This window comes from Mytilus trossulus, chromosome 2 (assembly GCF_036588685.1).
Source record: "Mytilus trossulus isolate FHL-02 chromosome 2, PNRI_Mtr1.1.1.hap1, whole genome shotgun sequence".
NCBI classification, from domain to species: domain Eukaryota; kingdom Metazoa; phylum Mollusca; class Bivalvia; order Mytilida; family Mytilidae; genus Mytilus; species Mytilus trossulus.
The window spans coordinates 44,562,159-44,581,635 of record NC_086374.1 but is presented as its reverse complement, the minus strand read 5'-3'; the positions used below and the strand labels follow the sequence as shown (position 1 = coordinate 44,581,635).

General features: G+C 32.1%; 1 protein-coding gene across 1 annotated transcript in view; it reads left to right on the top strand.

Annotated features, from left to right (window-relative positions):
* Positions 1–474: 474 nt before the first annotated feature.
* The window catches only part of LOC134707332 (integrin alpha-3-like), a 43,331-nt gene continuing 24,328 nt past the window's right edge, over positions 475–19,477 (top strand). Inside the window, exons 1-8 of the mRNA XM_063567004.1 lie at positions 475–704; positions 4,834–4,961; positions 7,440–7,528; positions 9,818–10,009; positions 11,566–11,614; positions 12,761–12,868; positions 17,776–17,882; positions 19,357–19,425. Of these exons, the coding sequence (XP_063423074.1) occupies positions 529–704; positions 4,834–4,961; positions 7,440–7,528; positions 9,818–10,009; positions 11,566–11,614; positions 12,761–12,868; positions 17,776–17,882; positions 19,357–19,425 (918 nt within the window). The 5' untranslated portion in view covers positions 475–528. The remainder of the gene's footprint in view (positions 705–4,833; positions 4,962–7,439; positions 7,529–9,817; positions 10,010–11,565; positions 11,615–12,760; positions 12,869–17,775; positions 17,883–19,356; positions 19,426–19,477) is intronic.

Here is a 19,477-nt window from a genome sequence, read left to right as displayed (position 1 = left end):
CTACTATCAATACCAAGTGTACCATTCACTGCAATCATTGATAATATTCAAAGAGAAAGAATTATTGCATTTAACTAATAAAAAAAATGCCGTAAAAGTCAAAATAAAAATAAAACAACTTAAGCTATTGTACAACAAATGTAACGCTGACACTTTAACATTGAATGTATATCAGTTATTTGTAAAATAAGTCGTCTGATTGACGGATAAACACGAATAATGGTACCATCATAAGACATACGTATACTTGAATCTTTTAATCATATATTGAGGGTGTTACTAACATAACTAGGAAGGATATGTTAATTTCTATTAGGTATTGGTGAAAAACACCTAATTGTTCAATTGTATATCTATATCCACTTACGAAATAAGTAACGCTCTTTAAAAAAAATATCATCATCAATATATTTATATCCGGTCTACAATATGACATCTTCGTTAAGACCCCTATATCCTTAAACAGTTAAACTCACAAGGATTATAAGTTACATCCTTTAATATGTAATTTTCTTTAGAGAAGTCTTAATGAAATATATTGTAATTACAACAATGGAGTATATGTTTATGCTTGTATCTCTGATATTGTGTAATTTTTGTCATGGATTTAATATTGATATAGAAAGTGTTGAACAATTCACCGGGACGACTGGTTCTCAGTTTGGATATTCTTCTACTTTGCTTAATAATGCAGCGGGATCATGGTATGTGTGACAGTACTGTAGATAATTCTCCCGTTTCATAAAAAAATAAAATGTCAGTAAAATTGTAAATGACATATACATTCAAAAACATTTTAAAAAAAGGGGGATAAAACCACCCAAATCGTCTCGTACATGTCCGAAGTACAGTACTTCACCAGAACTGTTTAAGTAATATCTTTTTGTTTTTCAGACATGATGAAACTTTATCAGATCTAATCACATTATTACTGTAATAATAATAATACTTTATTCAGAAGCAATACAGCTTATAGAATATACAATTTTACAATATTTTTTGAATGCATCAGTGAAATATAAATACACTAATTATACACAATACATGCATGGAGGAGAATGAAAATAAATTCATATGATAAATAAATAATACAACTACAGGTTACGATTTTTTTCAATATTAAACAAAAAATTACCTAAATTATTAAGTTCTTTATTTTTTTCTACTATACAGCTTTATATACTATTATAGTACTATTCATTTAGTGTTGATTGATTAACGTCCAGTGGCAAATATTTCAACCATTTTCAGTACGATTTGCAGTACGTCTTAATTATGTATTATTTAAGAACCATAATTTCACAATTCAAGTTAAAAGTAACAGTTTAAAATATTTTTAATGTCTTGTACATTTATGGTATGAACCTTTTTTTGTACCAGTTCAGTAGTTTTCCATCATTATGTTTTCAGTGAAAGGTGCCATCAAATCATAGTAATAAAATACTATATGTTTATTGTTCCTTCATAGATCTACTCTAAGGAGGTACATAGCGGATACTTCAAAATTGCATATACATAATAGTACTATAAAGTTATGGAACTGAAATAGTACAATCGTGTGAAGGTACTACATCACTACTATGTTATTCAAGTACATGTCCTGTACTGTACTATAATTTATCAACTTCAGTACTAAACAGTGCATCTGCAAAAGGAGCTGTATAGACTCGGGACAATTTAGAGTCCAACAATTTTTGTGGTATTGTTGTTTTAATCTCAATTGGTTCAACTTGTTATTTCATTGACTAATACAATACCAAAGTTTTCTGCTTTTTCAATAACTTTATATAATGGCAGCAAAAAAAAACCAAACAAACAAACTCCGATGCAATTTCTCAACGGAAAGTCCTTAAGCAAATTACAAAAACAAAAGCCCAAACACATGAAATGAATGGATAACAACTGTCATATTCCTGAATAGTTTAATGACAAATACAATTGTGTAAGAACAACATAGCTAATATTTTTAACTTGAATATAAAATGAATAGAATACAATAACCGAAACAAACAGGAACATATATATATATCCTATCCATAAGCTACACACGGGACAACAGTAAATCTAGTTACAGATAGTATACATATGTACCTATTTGGTGTAAAACACATTAACCTTCAATAACTATTTTGGTGATGATAAAATCAACTAAATTATTTTAATAAAAATGCAATTTCAGGCTTCATTGTATCTTCCTGGGAATCAAGGTGATCAAGTAAACAACTACAAGCCATTAAAAATGTAAATGATGTCGTTTTCAATTTTAGTTGTCAATTACTGAAATGTATTGACCTTATAGGATGTCACTTTTGACTTAGTTCACGTATATCTGATATAAACACTTTGTTAAAGTAAAGCGGGAATTGATTTCGGTAAAAGAATCTACTTAAAACTTGTTAAAATGCAACTCCAAATGGATGGTATGTACATTCCTCTTAAACGATTAATGAATATATACATCCTTTGAATAACATGATCGCTGCAGATTAACTAGGGAAACACAGTTAGGGGTTATAGTTAGGGGTTATGATAGTGGTGGTGTTTAAACTGAAGGGGGAGGTGTGCATATAATTGTATGGTTAACATAACTAGTCTAAGACATTCGAAAAAAAACAATTTACTTTCACTTTTTCCTGTTTACAAGCAAGTGTGTGATATATACTCCGTGCAGACCAAAAAATATGCATGTTTGTTGATCTTTTGTGCTATAGATAGTTACTCATTATTAGTAATTATACAAAACATTTGGATTTTTTTATAAGAAGATCTTCAAACCTACAATTGGTAAAATTTGCACCAAGGGGAACAAATCCAAATCTGTAAAAGAAACAAAACAAAAGATACCCAACTCCGAGGAAAATTCTTATCGAAAAATCTGTAATCAATGGCAAAATCGAAATCTCATACACTTCAAACGAATGGACAACTGTCATATTCCTGACTTGATACAGGCATTTTCTTGTTTGAAAGATTAATAAGAATTATAAAACAAAAAATGCATCTTGTCTTCTTGTTGTTCGGATGTACAAGTACCTGGTCACGTCTACTCTGTGTTTTTGTTATATGTATTTTTATTTATATCCATCTGATTCAGTGAAGCCTTTTTAACTGATTTTGATAAGTTTTTTTATATGTTGTACTGTTACACCCCTGTCCCAGGTTAGGGGAGGGTTGGGAGCGAAATAATTAAACATGTTTAACCCCGCAACATTCTGTATGTATTTGCATGTCCCAATTCAGGAGCCTGTTATTCATTGGCTGTCGTTTGTTGCTGTGTTACATATATTAATTGCAAAAGTTATGCCGTCAGTTTTCTTGTTTGAATTGTTTTACATTGTCATTTCGGGGGCTTTTATCGCTAAATGTGCGGTATGGGTTTTTCTCATTGCTTAAGGCCATACGGTGACCTATAGTTAATGTCTGTGTCAATTGATGTTGTCTCATTTGTTATCGTACAACATCTTCTTTTTTATTTTATATATAACACTGAGTTCTGTTCTATTTCTTAGTAGAAGCAAAATGACATGAGCATGAACATTAATTCGACCTGTTGATACTGTTTATAATGCTTTTTTGTCATTTTTTATTTTTATGGATCTTGGCTGTATACCAGCTTTGATTATTTGTAATATCTTCAATTTTTCACTTATTCTTACAACATTTGTATAAACTTCAAGATTATAAAAAAACGTTTTTTTTCTAAAGTGAACATTGATTGGTTAAATATTTCTCAGTGTGTTTGAATTTGTTTGATAGCCTTTTGGTCATGACTGTTTGTCTCTAATATTTAATTAACTGTGCATTTGTATTCAGATATCGCAGATCAAATTTATTATTTCTTTGTGTAATCATACGTTTTTTGATTGAGTTAAGTCTGCTAATTGATATTTTATCGTATGTTTTTATATGTTGTGATGTTATGCATTTGTTTCAGAAAAAGGGAGAAGGTTTGGGCCCATTAAAACGTTTAATCCCGCTGCAAATGTTTGCACCTGTCCTAAGTCAGGAATCTGATGTACAGTAGTTGTGCTGTCGTTTGTTTATGTAATATATACGTGTTTCTCGTTTCTCGTTTTGTTTATATAGATTATACCGTTGGTTTTCCCGTTTGAATGGTTTTACACTAGTAATTTTGGGGCCCTTTATAGCTTGTTGTTCGGTGTGAGCCAAGGCTCCGTGTTGAAGGCCGTACTTTAACCTATAATGGTTTAATTTTTAAATTGTTATTTGGATGGAGAGTTGTCTCATTGGCACTCACACCACATCTTCCTATATCTATATATTTCAGAAACATAAACGTACTGAGATTAGAAAAATATCGTTTTCACGTGATCAGTTAAATGCTTTGTATGAACCAGGAAGAAACGGAAAGCAATTTCCATGTACAAAACACAAATCCACAGGCAACCTTAACGACAAAAAAGTAACATAAAAAAGATCAAAAGAACTTTTCATTTTTATTTTTCTTCAACTATTCACAACAGAAACAATTTACAATTAAAATAAAATATATAGGTTTAAATTTTTAAATCTCTTTTATTATTAACATCCGTACCTATGTCATTTTAGACTGTCATCAAATGGGGGGCAATATTTTCTCCTGTCAGTTAAAACGATCAATTCAGTGGGGATGTAATTTCTATATTTATATGAAATTTTATTTTGTTCTATAACACATGTACATGTTTGTATCATGCAACTATACAAAAATGTCCCTGTTGAGGGCCGGTATTTCTATTACAATTCCTCCACATATAAGAAAAAAAATGGTTGCCATAATAAAGCCAAGATTGACAGAATTTATCCTTTAAAAGACTTGTTTGTATTTTTCAGGGTAATTGTTGGAGCACCCAGAGACAACATGACAACGGCGACGTTTTTAAGAAACCCAGGAAATGTTTATAGATGTCAATTATTGCAGAACACAAAGTCTTGCCAGCCATTCATCATACGGACTAATGGTAGGCCATATCACATTTATGGGGGTCTGGATTTGAGGAGATTTTAAGATGGTCGTGTACCAAATACATTGTACATTGACTAAAAATATTTCGATTCATTTAATTTTCTTAAAATTTTGAAAAAAATATCTAGTACGACCCTTTGACCAAAATTTCTAAAAACCTCAATTGCTCACGTTATTGGAAAAGTTTAAGCGGATATATCATAGCAGGTTGACTAACACTATTTTGATCATTGAGAAGCTAGGAACAGAACATGATTTAAACGTTTAGCTGATTTTAAGGTGGCTAGGGCGTCTTACTTGAAATAGATAGAATTTTTTAAAAAACTTGTCAAAATGAAGTTTTTATCATGCTTTTTTTTAAAAAGATATTAACAAGTATGGGTCACGGGACTTTTATTCACGCTACAAGTTGTGCAAAATTGTCAGATTTTGTATAGATACTGCATGGAAAATCAAATTTTGTGTGATAAAAAGAAAACGTACTATAAGAACTTTAAGATAAAATGTAAGGAGATTGCTCTTATAATATGCTTTCAGATAAGAAAAAGAAATAATTGGGTCACCGCACTTGTTTTCTTGCTACAGGTCAAAATAAGTAAATTCATACGCTTTTTTTTAAAAGTTAATCTATTTGAGTTGTCTTCCCTTATTTTGCAAAGTTGAAGAAAATCTGATCAAACACAAACAAGGTATTTTTGAGAATTTACAACCCTAATTATGATAAAACACACAATTTTCTATATTTATATCAAAAGTCTTATTATACATAAATTACATTCAACTCTCAAACTTTTAACAGAGTTATAAAATTAGATGTATCACGTTTATAACTGTTTTACGTCATTAATCTCTATTCATATAGTTCATCTTTTAGTACCCTTTTTGTCTATTTATTAATTTTGGACCCATTTTTCTGTTAGTCTTTACTAGGCTCTTATTCTTTATTTTTTAGGCCATTTTTCTCTAATTTTATTACCGTTATTTTTGCCCTGTTTCTCTCTAATTTTGGCCGTAACTCTCATTATGAATATACCATCCTGACTTCCATATATTTATGTGTCAGTCCACATGTTGGTTTAATTTTCTATCCAAGGGTAGATTTGGTATAACAAAATAAATTCTGGTGCGTGTTCCTCCGGGCAGTTGGAGTACTAGACGCAGAGGGATTTACAATCTTGTCATGTTCAGTCTGAGCTGGGAAACTTACCATAGCGCGTAATCAAGCTTAGACATTCATCCAGTATTTATGTCAACATATGAACTAGTAAAAGCAGCACTAACCTTAAATATAAAGATAAGACGATGTAGATGGATTGCCTATGAGATAACTATCCACCAACAAAACCAACGATCTAAATTAAATCTATAAAAACCCGAGACCACTATATAAAATGCTTCCAAATTGTGTCAAAGAAGAAGGTTAAATAATTTGAATTGTTCCAATTTCACAAGAGCAAGTCTTTCTTTATTTGAAAATGATCGCAGTTTGATTTATGCCAAGTTACAAAATATCTGTAGACTATATTTACTTTTATAAACCGCCGAGGTTTTAGATTTACACGTGTGTCTTTGGACCAATCCTATACTTAACACTTGTATCTTTGGACCAATCCTATACTTAACACTTGTGTCTTTGGACCAATTCTATAATTTACACTTGTGTCTTTTGGACAATTCTTTACTTTAAAATTGTGTTTTTGGACAAATTCTATTATTTACACTTGTGTCTTTGGACCAATTCTATTTTTTACATTTGTGTTTTTGGGCAAATTCTATACTTTACTCTTGTGTCTTTGGGCCAATTGTATAATTTACACTTGTGTCTTTGGACCAATCCTATACTTAACACTTGTGTCTTTGGACCAATCCTATACTTAACACTTGTGTCTTTTGGACAATTCTTAAGTTTAAAATTGTGTTTTTGGACAAATTCTATTATTTACACTTGTGTCTTTGGACCAATTCTATTTTTTACATTTGTGTTTTTGGGCAAATTCTATACTTTACTCTTGTGTCTTTGGGCCAATTGTATAATTTACACTTGTGTCTTTGGACCAATCCTATACTTAACACTTGTGTCTTTGGACCAATCCTATACTTAACACTTGTGTCTTTTGGACAATTCTTTACTTTAAAATTGTGTTTTTGGACAAATTCTATTATTTACACTTGTGTCTTTGGACCAATTCTATTTTTTACATTTGTGTTTTTGAGCCAATTCTATACAACAAGTTTCGAATTCATATTGTTTCCTATTTTTATGTCGGGGTCTTTTATAGCCGACTATACGTGGTATTTTGTCTCTCTCGATATTGAAGGCCGACCCGTACGGTTGCCTATAGTTATTGCTCACATCCTTCATTTGACCTTCTGTGAATATTTGACCCATTGGCAATCACATCACATCCCCTCATTTTGATATATGAAAACTGAAAAAAAAAAATGTTACGATATATAAAATGTTATTTTGCAGAAGGAACACGGCCATCAGGTTACTATGGTTACGAAGAAGACAACCAGTTTTTAGGAGGAAGCATCGTCAGAACTGCAACTAAGATTGTGGTAAGTAGACGAGAAATCATTTATCTACTAGAAATAAAAAACTGGTAAATAATTATATATATATATATATACAACTCTTCTAAACATCAACCCAACAATGTTAGATCTGTAAATTTGCTTTCGCAAATTTTTGGTTCTTCCCTCGCCGGGATTCGAACCCATGATACTGTGATATCGTGACACCAAATCGCCTGCACTGCAGCCGTCCCGCTAGACCACACGACCACCTGGGCTTTCAAAAAAAGAGCTTTCGCTGGCCATGTGTTACCTTTCCACGTCAGTTTTAATCTAGCGGCGTACTACAGTACATGATATATAAGGCATGAAGACGTTATTTTTACAGATCAGCTAAATTATCTATAGGAAAGGATCTACAAATTAATGTAAGATACAGTCACAGAAAATAATTATATTCATAAGTACGTCTGAGTCAGTGACAACTCTACAACAGATGTATCCATCGGATCGCCATCAATGATGGTGTTACATGGCTGTGTACATAATGAATATACAACTCGTCTAAACATCAACCCAACAATGTTAGATCTGTAAATTTGCTATAAAGGACTTTAAAGTGCGTTGGGGACGCCATATAACGCGAAGGTCATGCTAAAGTGCGATGGGTCACGCTAAAGTGCGATGTTATGCATTATTCGTTTATTCAAGTTTCTGGACAAAAGTATCAACGTTATCAACGTGAAACAACATTATGACGAGAATGTTTGTCCAGATTTAAAAAGCAAGAAGAGAAAAACAAGTGATCACAATCTGATACTTTTTGGTCGTTGCTGGATGAAGTTTACTTAGTTTGTAAAATTATAAAAAGAAATTTTATCAAAACAGCTGGGTACCAAATCCAAATTCTAAAAGGTGACCAATTCAACAGTGCAGTTAAATATTCGAATATTGTTTTCTTAGGTATAAATTATGACTTTGTTATCAATTCATTAAAAACATACTACAAACTTAGCTGGATATTTTATAGCTGATTATATTTTATGGGATTTTCTCATTGCTGAAGGTTGCCTAAAGATGTTTACACCCACTTCATCCGAACTTTGGTGGATAGTTGTCTCTTTGACCATTATAACACATACTTCTTTTGTATTAAACATGACAATTTAAATAATATCAATCTAAATAAATTGATAAGATGATTAGTTAAATAAAATGAAAATGAAGTATTTGAACAAACAGTGATATTTGTTTGAGAATGTTTGTATCTATATTTCAGGTATGCACTCAATTCATTTATTAGTTTCAGACATGTTCTTAATGTGTAATTACAGTTCAGCCAAGGACTTTAAATTATATTATGTTTCAATAAAATTGAAAATGCAAATGGGGAATGTGTCAAAGCGACAACAACCCCAACAAAGAGTAAACACAACCGAATGCCACCAGTGGTACATCTACACAGAAAGAAATTCCCGAACCCGAAGACATGCTTCAGCAGGCCACTAAACAAACAAATGTACTAGTTCAGTGATAATGAAGGCCAAACTAAATTCCAAAACATATAAATGAACTTAAATGAAAAAACAATCAAGACTAACAAAGGTCAGAGGCTCCTAACTTCGTACAGGCGCTAAAATGCTGCGGGGTCAAACACGTTTTGTTAGATATCAACACTCGCCTACCTCTAGCAAATGTAGAAAAAAAACTCACACAGCAATTCAAGTATGTTCTCACTTTGTATTTTCATTTAAAACATGTGCTCAGTGCATTTTCATTTCAGGCATGTTCTCACTTTGTTTTTCATTTCAGGCATGTGCTCAGTTTGAATGTGTTTATGTTTTTGGTATGTGCTCCGTTTGCATTTTCATTTCAGGCATGTGCTCCGTTCGTGTTTATGTTTCAGCAAGGCATGTGCTCCGTTTGTATTTGTGTTTCAGGCATGTGCTCAGTTTGTATTTATGTTTCAGGCATGTGCTCCGTTCGTGTTTATGTTTCAGGCATGTGCTCCGTTTGTTTTTGTGTTTCAGGCATGTGCTCAGTTTGTATTTATGTTTCAGGCATGTTTTCAGTTTGTATTTACATTTCAGACATGTGCTCCGTTTGTATTTAATATATGTTTCAGGCATGTGCTTTGGATTTACATTTAAGGCATGTGCTCTGTTTATATATATGTTTCAGACATGTTTTCAGTTTGTATTTACATTTCAGGCATGTGCTTACTTTGTATTTATTTTTCTGGTATGTTCTCACTTTGTGTTTGCTCAGTTTGTATGAATATTTTAAGCATTCGTTAATTAATAAAAAATTCAAGAAGTTTGTATTACATTTTAGGCTTGCGCTCAGTTATGGAAAGATTTGAGTGATCAATCGAATAGAATAGAAAGACCTGTTGGGCGGTGTCATGATATAAGTCACAATTTTAACTCAATCGAGACAGATAAGAGAATAAGATACAATAGTTACTATAGCAACGGATACAGTTATGGTATGGCTCTGATTGGAACTGTTGCTGTACCAACCGATGTAAGTTTCCAATATCAATTACAACATGGGACACACTCACGCGATTTGTTTGAATATAATTTATTATGACAACCTTTTTAGCTCACCTGGCCCAAAGGGCCAAGTGAGCTTTTCTCATCACTTGGCGTCCGTCGTCCGTCGTCCGTCGTCCGTCGTCGTCCGGCGTTAGCTTTTACAAAAATCTTCTCCTCTGAAACTACTGGGCCAAATTAAACCAAACTTGGCCACAATCATCATTGGGGTATCTAGTTTAAAAAATGTGTGGCGTGACCCGGTCATCCAACCAAGATGGCCGCCACGGCTAAAAATAGAACATAGGGATAAAATGCAGTTTTTGGCTTATAACTCAAAAACCAAAGCATTTAGAGGAAATCTGACATAGGTAAAAATGTTTATCAGGTCAAGATCTACCTGCCCTGAAATTTTCAGATGAATCGGTTAACCTGTTGTTGGGTTGATGCCCCTGAATTGGTAATTTTGAGGAAATTTTGCCGTTTTTGGTTATTATCTTGAATACTATTATAGATAGAGATAAACTGTAAACAGCAATAATGTTCAGCAAAGTAAGATCTACAAATAAGTCAACATGACTTAAATGGTCAATTGACCCCTTAAGGAGTTATTGCCCTTTATAGTCAATTTTTAACAATTTTCATTAATTCGGTAAATTTATGTAAATTTTTACCAAATATTTTTCTCTGTTACTAATGGGCAGGTTCATTATAGATATAATTGTAAGAAGCAAGAACGTTCAGTAAAGTAAGAACTTCAAACACATCACCATCACCAAAATACAATTTTGTCATGAATCCATTTGTGTCCTTTGTTTAATATGCACATAGACCAAGGTGAGCGACACAGGCTCTTTAGAGCCTCTAGTTTAATTGATATTTATGTTCTGCTAACCTTCAAATTAAACACTGTATTTTTATCTTACGCAGATTCGATAAAAAAAGAATAATGTTTAAAAAATAAATAAAATCTAAACCGTTCACTGTTATTGTAGAAAAGCACCAGCTTTTGTTTTCGATTGTTAATTCAAAAGCTTTATAAAATTGCTATTACGCCATTATAGTTATATTTACGAATACGAATAATTTTTTAGAACAAACAATGGGTCGATAAAGGAATAGAAGACAGTTATAAGGAAACAATTATAACACTGATAATATGAAGTTAGCCATAGATATTAATAGCAGTTGCTTTTTTATTGTAAAATATTTATAACAAATTAATGTAATGATATTGCATCTATTTCAAATTTACCACGAAAGATACCAAATAAAATATTTCTGTAGCTAGGTATTTGAAATTCGAACATAATTTGAAAGCATAATCTAACATGACTTGTTGTTGTTCGAATGCTAGACATTCCATAAAAAATCAAGTTTAAATTTATTTTTGCATATACGACTATTTTTGTAATTGTTAATATATCTGACTTGAGATATGCAGCCGACAAAATTTCATTACGGTTTTGTGCGACTCTTGACGATAGTTTCACACCTTTCAGCAAAAGATATATTGCACAATCATGTATCTGTTTTATTTGTCAGATTGACGATGAGGTTATGGTTGGTGGCCCAGGGATGTGGAATGACCAAGGTAGGCATAGGGCAGGGTCTACAAAGGACCAAGGTGCACCTGAGAAAAGACCAATTTATTTTTAGCTTGAGGAGAACATTATTTTACGTATTCATATTCAATAAACCCTGACATATTCAATGAACCCAGATTTATAGTATTTATATTAGCTAAACTCGGAATGATTTTGATCAAGACAAATGAACGCTAGTCTATTTTTGAATATCATAAAAGTTGTGTTGACGTTCAGATGCTTTGGCTGTGTTGCTATATATAAGTTATCTTATTCAGGTATACCCTTCACAGGCACCTGTAAATATTAAAGTATATTAAGTAATCCCATCTTAGCCCTATTATATGTGCCCATGACCCTCCATTCTTTCGTCTTTTCGTGCTTCCGCTCCTTCTATTTTTAAAATTCCAGAGGGGATCTCAGAGATTCTCTTCATTCATTATCTTTCAGTGACAGGTGCCTGTGCATACACTAATATTCTTTCATTATAGCTTTCAACTGATCGGAACTCGTGTATGGCATGCACTTGTCAGTTAATTTATGAGAATATCAAATTGACTCATGTTAGGCACGCCACAGTGTTGTTGTTTTTTTCATTTTCGCACAACATTAATAGTTAATTTAAGTATAACAATGTGTAGCGTGATTTGCGCATTATTAAAAATGTAAATGAGATCTATTTAGTTACTACGGAAATCGATACTTTTTAATTATAAAATGAATATGCATCGGGATATCCCTAGACAATTTACGTATACCTAAAGTCCCGAGATCGATCTTTCTACGCTTTGGCATTTAACATGTAGAAGACAGTGGCGGATCAAGAATTTTTCATAAGTGGAGGCCCACTGACTGCCTAAGAGAGGGCCCGCTTCGGTCAAGCTTCAGTGATTCCATTTATAAGCAACCAAATTTCTATCAGAAAAGGGGGGCCCGGGCCCCCTGGCCTCCTAAATACGCCTCTGGAAGACAATTGTGTCAAAATATTAATAAAAAAAAAAGATTAAATACAAATAGGAAGATGTAGTTAAGTAGCGATGAGACAACTCTCGATCCAAGTCCCACTATATTTAAAAGTTAAAAATTAAAGGGCAAAGTACGATCCTTCAAGTTGATTTACAGCGAAGAGGTTACTTTTGATTTTCTTATTTCAGGGGGTTTTATATTCTACGAAGCTGATAAAACAAGCAATTTTTTCACAACATACAGTGCAAAAACGAGCAACACTCTCTATAATGGGCTGCTGGATAACGCTGAAATGGGTAAGTACATTGTTAACTTTATAAATTAGAAATATCTAGTGGCGGAAAAATGGTACTATAATTTCCGATCAACCGACGTGTCTTTTTTGTCGTGGAATATCCTTCAGTTCCACGGATTATAATTTTGTTTTGAAAATCAACAACAAAGTTGGGTTCGGGACCATAAATATGAATGCATTGCAGTGTAAATGCTGAACAGGAATTAAATGTTATATCTATAGGTTACTGAGAGAGTAAGTTGATAACCCATACTGATATACTAGTATTTGATTATTAATGGCATTTCAGTATACGTTGTATTGAACCCTTTGAATAGATTTATTCTTAGAAATTAACGATTGGACATAATTTATGGTAAAACAAATCACGACTATGTAAATTATTGATGCTAATCAGATATGAAAACTTATGGTCTTACACTCTAACGATAATATCTACCGATATATTTTGGGATTGCACAATCATAACATTCATTGGATGTATTAGCAATTTTATTTCAACTGGTCGGGCGGATCTTATTTTATAATTTGCATAAGGACAGTCTATTTGAAGATGTGTGTGATAAGGATGATTGCCGTTATAATTAATATTGAATTCTAATCACCAATCAGTGTCGCTAAATATAGATTCCTACTAGTGGATTATCGGTTTTATCCAATCGAGATAGTTAAGTTATCAATTTTAAAGTACGAGCCTTGGCGAGAATTTTATAATTTATAATTTAACTATCGAGATTGCATAAATCCGATAATTCACGAGTAACTATGTAAGAATCTGTTTCTTTAATGATTTAAAGCTAAAATTTCTTTTTTTGATAAACGAAAATCCCCATTGAGTGACTTCCACATTCCACGAAGTTGTCAATTTCATTAACACCTGTTAGCATATTTTGATTCATCCAGTTAGCTAAAAAGGCTATGACCCTTTAAATCATCCTAATATGATCTTTTGAGATCACCGGCAATCACACGTTGATTAATTTTTTTTATACAATGGGTTCGGAAAGGGATAAATTTCCATAGAATTAGAGAAACGCATATACAAAAGAACTGAGTGTTTGATTTGAGGCGAATAACGGGACATTTCATCGATGAGTTTATCCCAAAACTCCTGTCTATAGATGGACTGGTCTTTAATAAGCGAACTTCTTAAAATCCGCCCAGTCAGGTGAAATAAATCTAGAAATACACGGATCGATACTTAGGTTTTGGAAAAGAACTTGCTAATCTCTATGAATCAGCTTTGAGTTACTGATAGTACTTAGATCGATTATACATATCCAATATGATTAAAACAGATTGTTCTTATATTGCACTGTTACACCACTGTCCTACATACACCGGATGTTTGAGCGCCCACACACATATATTTATCTCCGTCAAATTCCATATGTTTTCTTATCCGACGTCATAAGCTTGAAATTAGGTGGTTGTTGTATGTTGTTTTCAACCATATTTGTTTTGAATGTGTTTTTTTATTCTTCATAAAGTTATAAATTCGAGCTATTGGTTTTCCCGTTAGAATTGTTTCAAATTTTGTTATGCCTGGCCTTTTATGGGTTACTATGTGGTATATATTCTGCTCAATGTTTAAGTCCATACAGTGACCTAATGTTTTCACTCATTCTCCGTGTGACATTTGTCTTATTGGCAATTCTTCTACATCTTGTTTGATATTGTTATTAAACATATATATTGTAATGCCGACATTCCCCCCTTTTTATAGTAAACCTATGTCTGTATAGTTTCTCGAAATTATTGAGGATAAAACGATAGATGTTAGTGAGATGTCTAATGTTACAAGTAGTGTAAAACTTGTCATTGTTATTGTGGCTGTTGTTTTCATGATACGACAGATTTGTGTATGTTAGTTTGTTAAGATGTTTTAGTTCACGTACTGATTCCGTATTTTCGCGGTAGTTACCTTATTATACAATAAACTCAAATAAAACTGTTCTAATGATCTACTAATAAATTAAAAGTCGAAACCCATCTTTATTGATGAAGATCAATCGTTGTTTACAAACAGTATCAACATTACGGGAGTTTCCCTAATATGATCCATGGTTGCCGATTGGTAAACAATATGTAACAAGCTCTGTCATTGGTCAGTCGAAAGTATAAATACCAAAACAACAACAGAAACGACGGAGTGTTTGGTTGACAAGAATGGGTAGTGTCAAACTTAAATAAATGCTGGAATATGTAGCTTATGGAACGTTACCTTTGTTTTAATTTAAGGTTGTCGGTGCTGGTGTTAATTAAGGGTGTCGGTGACAGGGCTAAGGCTTGTCGGTGACGGTGCTTAGGGTGCCGGTGACGGTGCTAAGGGTGACGGTGACGGTGTTGAGGTTACCGGTGACGGTGACATTGCTATTGAAGGTGCCAAATCGGGGGCAAATCCTTGGTGCAAATATTTATTGGTGCAAACTTTAGGTGCCAAATCGGGAGCAAATCCTTGGTGCAAATATTTATTGGTGCAAACTTTAGGTGCCAAATCGGGAGCAAATCCTTGGTGCAAATATTTATTGGTGCAAACTTTAGGTGCCAAATGGGAGCAAATCCTTGGTGCAAATAAATATATAGTTTTGTGCAACTTGTTTTGTTAGGTGAAATTCCTAGGTGATTAACTTTAAGAAAGTCAAGTATTTAATATTTATTACGGAAGCTTTATGGTAGGAACGATTTTGTGATTACCTATAAAGAATTGTTGATTGTTGATTGTATTTTTTATGTCTTAAAGAATTGAGACTTATTATAAACTGTGGGTTAGTGAATCTGGTTGATTTACTTTAATGTGATCGAGTTTAGCGCTACACATTGGTAGTTTAATAATATTTAGATAGTGACAGAGTAAAGTCTCTGTTTAGGTTAGTTATAGATAAGACCAACCATACTAGGAACCGGACTAGGCCAGGAACAGAGCTGTACCACTACCAGTCCAGCATTTTTATAAATAATAATAAAGCATCTAAACTGTTCTATTTCATGTATTTTATTTCACGAATATTTAGTAAATATACAGTAATAACAAAACAAATATAAAATCAATATCGGTAGAGTGTTTTGGTCGACGGTAAACCAACTAGACGTCGACCCTAATATTTTATCCTAATATACATACACACAATAAAAAGATCCCTTTACTTTATGTTCATTGTGTTCTCTGGTGTCCGACTCTAGCACCCGAGAGGCAGTGTTACAATATTTATATATATATATATGTTAGCGGCAATAAGTAAAATTAGGCATTAAGCTTAAATCCTAGGCAATAAGCTAACGCCTAGGCATTAAGTTATTGCCTGAAATTTTCAGGCATTAAGCTTATTGCCTGAAATCTGATGATGATTATTCATCCTATTGCCGAACATAATTTTAGGCAATAAGTAAACCCTGGAACTTATGTATATTGTGTGATTTATTCTTGATATAGAGTCGTTTATAAATATACATTCCTTTGACAGATCTTCAAATTTTAGCAGTTGAAAAACAGAATTAACTCATACTTTTTTCATGTTTGTGTGGTTTTACTAGGTATCAAAAAGACTTTAAAAAGTAATTGTATCCAATTGAAACAAGGGGGAGATTCTATAGAATGATTTTAATTATATTTATTTGAAAAATTGTACACTTCATTAGTCTGTTCATTCAGTTTGAACGGGTCAAAAGTAGACCAAATTAAGATATGACTTTTTATCACACCATTTTCCATTTTTTTTTTTTGGATAAGTAGATTGTATTTGTTAATAGTTCCAAAATTTGGGATAACAAAATGATTTTTTGAACACAAATTTCGATCAAGTTTTTATATTTCTAAATTATTAGTTGAAGCATTTTAATATACAAATAACATATTTTATTAGTGAATTTATTTCTGGTCTCTTGTGGAGATTTGTCATATTGGTAATCATGCCACATCTTCTTTTTTATATTTAGAATGACACTGGACCCTGTACTTTTGCATCGTTAAAATCGGTGAAATTCATTTTTTTTTCTTCTGCTCATTTTCAAACGTATGTTATTTGCAGTAATAAATAAAATAGTTGAAGTTTCAGTATTGATATGATAGATGCACGAGATTTTCCTACGAACTTTAAAGTATGAAACCGTGACGCTTCAAATTCAGGTCCCTAAAAGTATAAAATGATTTTACCGATTATATATTTAACTTCAACTATCTACAATTATTCAGTTCAATTCTAGTAATATAAAACGTAGTTATATATTTTTTTACTTATATTTTGTTTCAAAGAGTTTGGATCTACAATTATAATATGAAAATTATTTATAACCTTTCTGTTAAAACTAATAATTATTTTCTAATGATCAATCGGTTTATGAATTAAAGTTTTTGGTTGAATTTGATACAATATTTCATGTTTTTCATTTGCTATTTTCTTTTACGCCAATACTTCAGACATCTTAGCTAATATAATCCTAAGATAGCTTCGATGTGCAGCATGCTGAGAAATGTCGTAAGTCAATCCTACCTAGATCATATTTTCTGTTCTAAAAATATCTTATAGGACTAATCTTAGGACAGGTTCAATAAACAGGACACAGAGTTATCATAATGTCTTTTATTTACTCGCATTTACATTTTAGGCATTAAGCTTAATGCCTGCACACATTTTTCAGGATTTAAGCTTAAATCCTAGGATTTAAGACTAATGCCTAACATCATTTAGGCAATAGACTTACTGCCTAGGCGTTAGCTTATTGCCTAGGATGTAAGCTTAATGCCTAATTTCACTTATTGCCGCTAACATATACAACAATAGATGTCACCAGGCAGAGTTTTTTGTTCGTCTTTGAAATATGCATATCTTCAAGACAACGACATATCAAAGAATTACATTAGATAAAAATATGATTTACTATACATGTAAACACAACTGATTATTTCAGGATTATCTATTGATGTCGGAAGAATCGGTCCTCAGTCTGGTTGCTCTAAAACTACTGTCGTAGCAGGGATTCCACATTTTGCCAATAATGATGGTCATCTTGGATCGGTAAGTCATCGAATCATACATAGTTTTAATACTTCACAAACATAAATATGTTAACATACATAAGGTAAACTATATATCATACAAATAATAAGAGGGAGTTTGCATGATTGATTGACTACAAACACATCAGATTTACCAGGAGGTTTTCGGCCATTTTCAAGTATCTTGAAACTAATATTTATAGTACGCATTATAACGAAATAGAATGAACAAAATATCACTCATTCTTTTTTTAATTTACCTATGGCACGCCGTTATTATATTTCCTGCACCGATAGCAATTCCTAAAACAAATCAAGATCGATGAGAATAAAAGTATTATAAAGATACCGAACCCCTATGGCACGCCGTTTTTATATTTATTCAAATTTGAAGATATCTTATTTATTTAACAAGATATCTTATTAAGTATTAAGATATCTTTATTTTTTATAAGATATCTTATTTAATTCGAAAGTAAATAAGATATCTCTATTAGTTTATAAGATATCTCTATTAGTTTATAAGATATCTCTATAAGTTAATAGGATATCTCTATTAATTAATCAGATATCTCAATTAAATATAAGATATCTCATTTTGTTATTAAGATATCTCAATTAGTTTATAAGATATCTTATTTAACTAAATAAGATATCTCGAAATTGAACAAATTTAAGAAGGTTTTTCGCCGATTTTATGTGCTTTCTATACAAATGTTCACCCCTTTTGTAAGAATTCAAACAGTAATATTCCAAATGATAATTGAGATAAATACATTATTTTTTCGATTTTCAGTTGAAGTTAGTCGAGCCAGAGATGTATGCCAAATTTAACAGAAATCTGTGACATAGCCCATTTACTGTAACTTGACCTTAATTAAATTCGTACGCGTGACGTCAGTGGTTATCGTACGAGAATAGTTGCATGCAATGCCAATCAAAAAAAATTTGAACAGCATTAAACTAAAAGTTTGTTTTGAGAACATCTACGCAAGATAATGCATGGAAACATGAAAACATTTTATAAACATTAAATGTACAGAAAAATGAGCATATATATTATAAATTATGATGATGTACATCAACACAAAGGCGGTTACCACGTGGCTTGTGATAGTCTATATCTAAACCACTTGCACTAATTATCTTTAAAGAAGGACCGAAGACCTGATTTGGGTTCCCTACCATCCTTAGAATTTAACAATTATCATATTTAAAAATTTCCAGATCGTGTGACGACGATACGTTTTTAATTCAGTGTCATTTATAAGCAACACGACTGGTGCCGTTATGATCAGATTCGCATATAACTCAAAGTTAAGCTTGTTGACTTGCTTGTATTTTCGTCTTTATTAATTCTTGTTGCCATTGTGTAGTCTTTTATTTACAACATGGGTTTTATTGTCAACTATATATCTTCTCCATCGAATGCACATATAACAGAAGACGTTTTCGTATTGATAAACATGTTATATTTTTCTATTTTATATAAGTTTGTAGTTTTATGTCCTACTGGTGGTGGGACTAATCTAGAGGTGAGAAAACAGTTTATGGGAAATAAGGTAAGAATCTTTTATTTATAAACATTTTTTCATACATTTTCTCTTATATGAG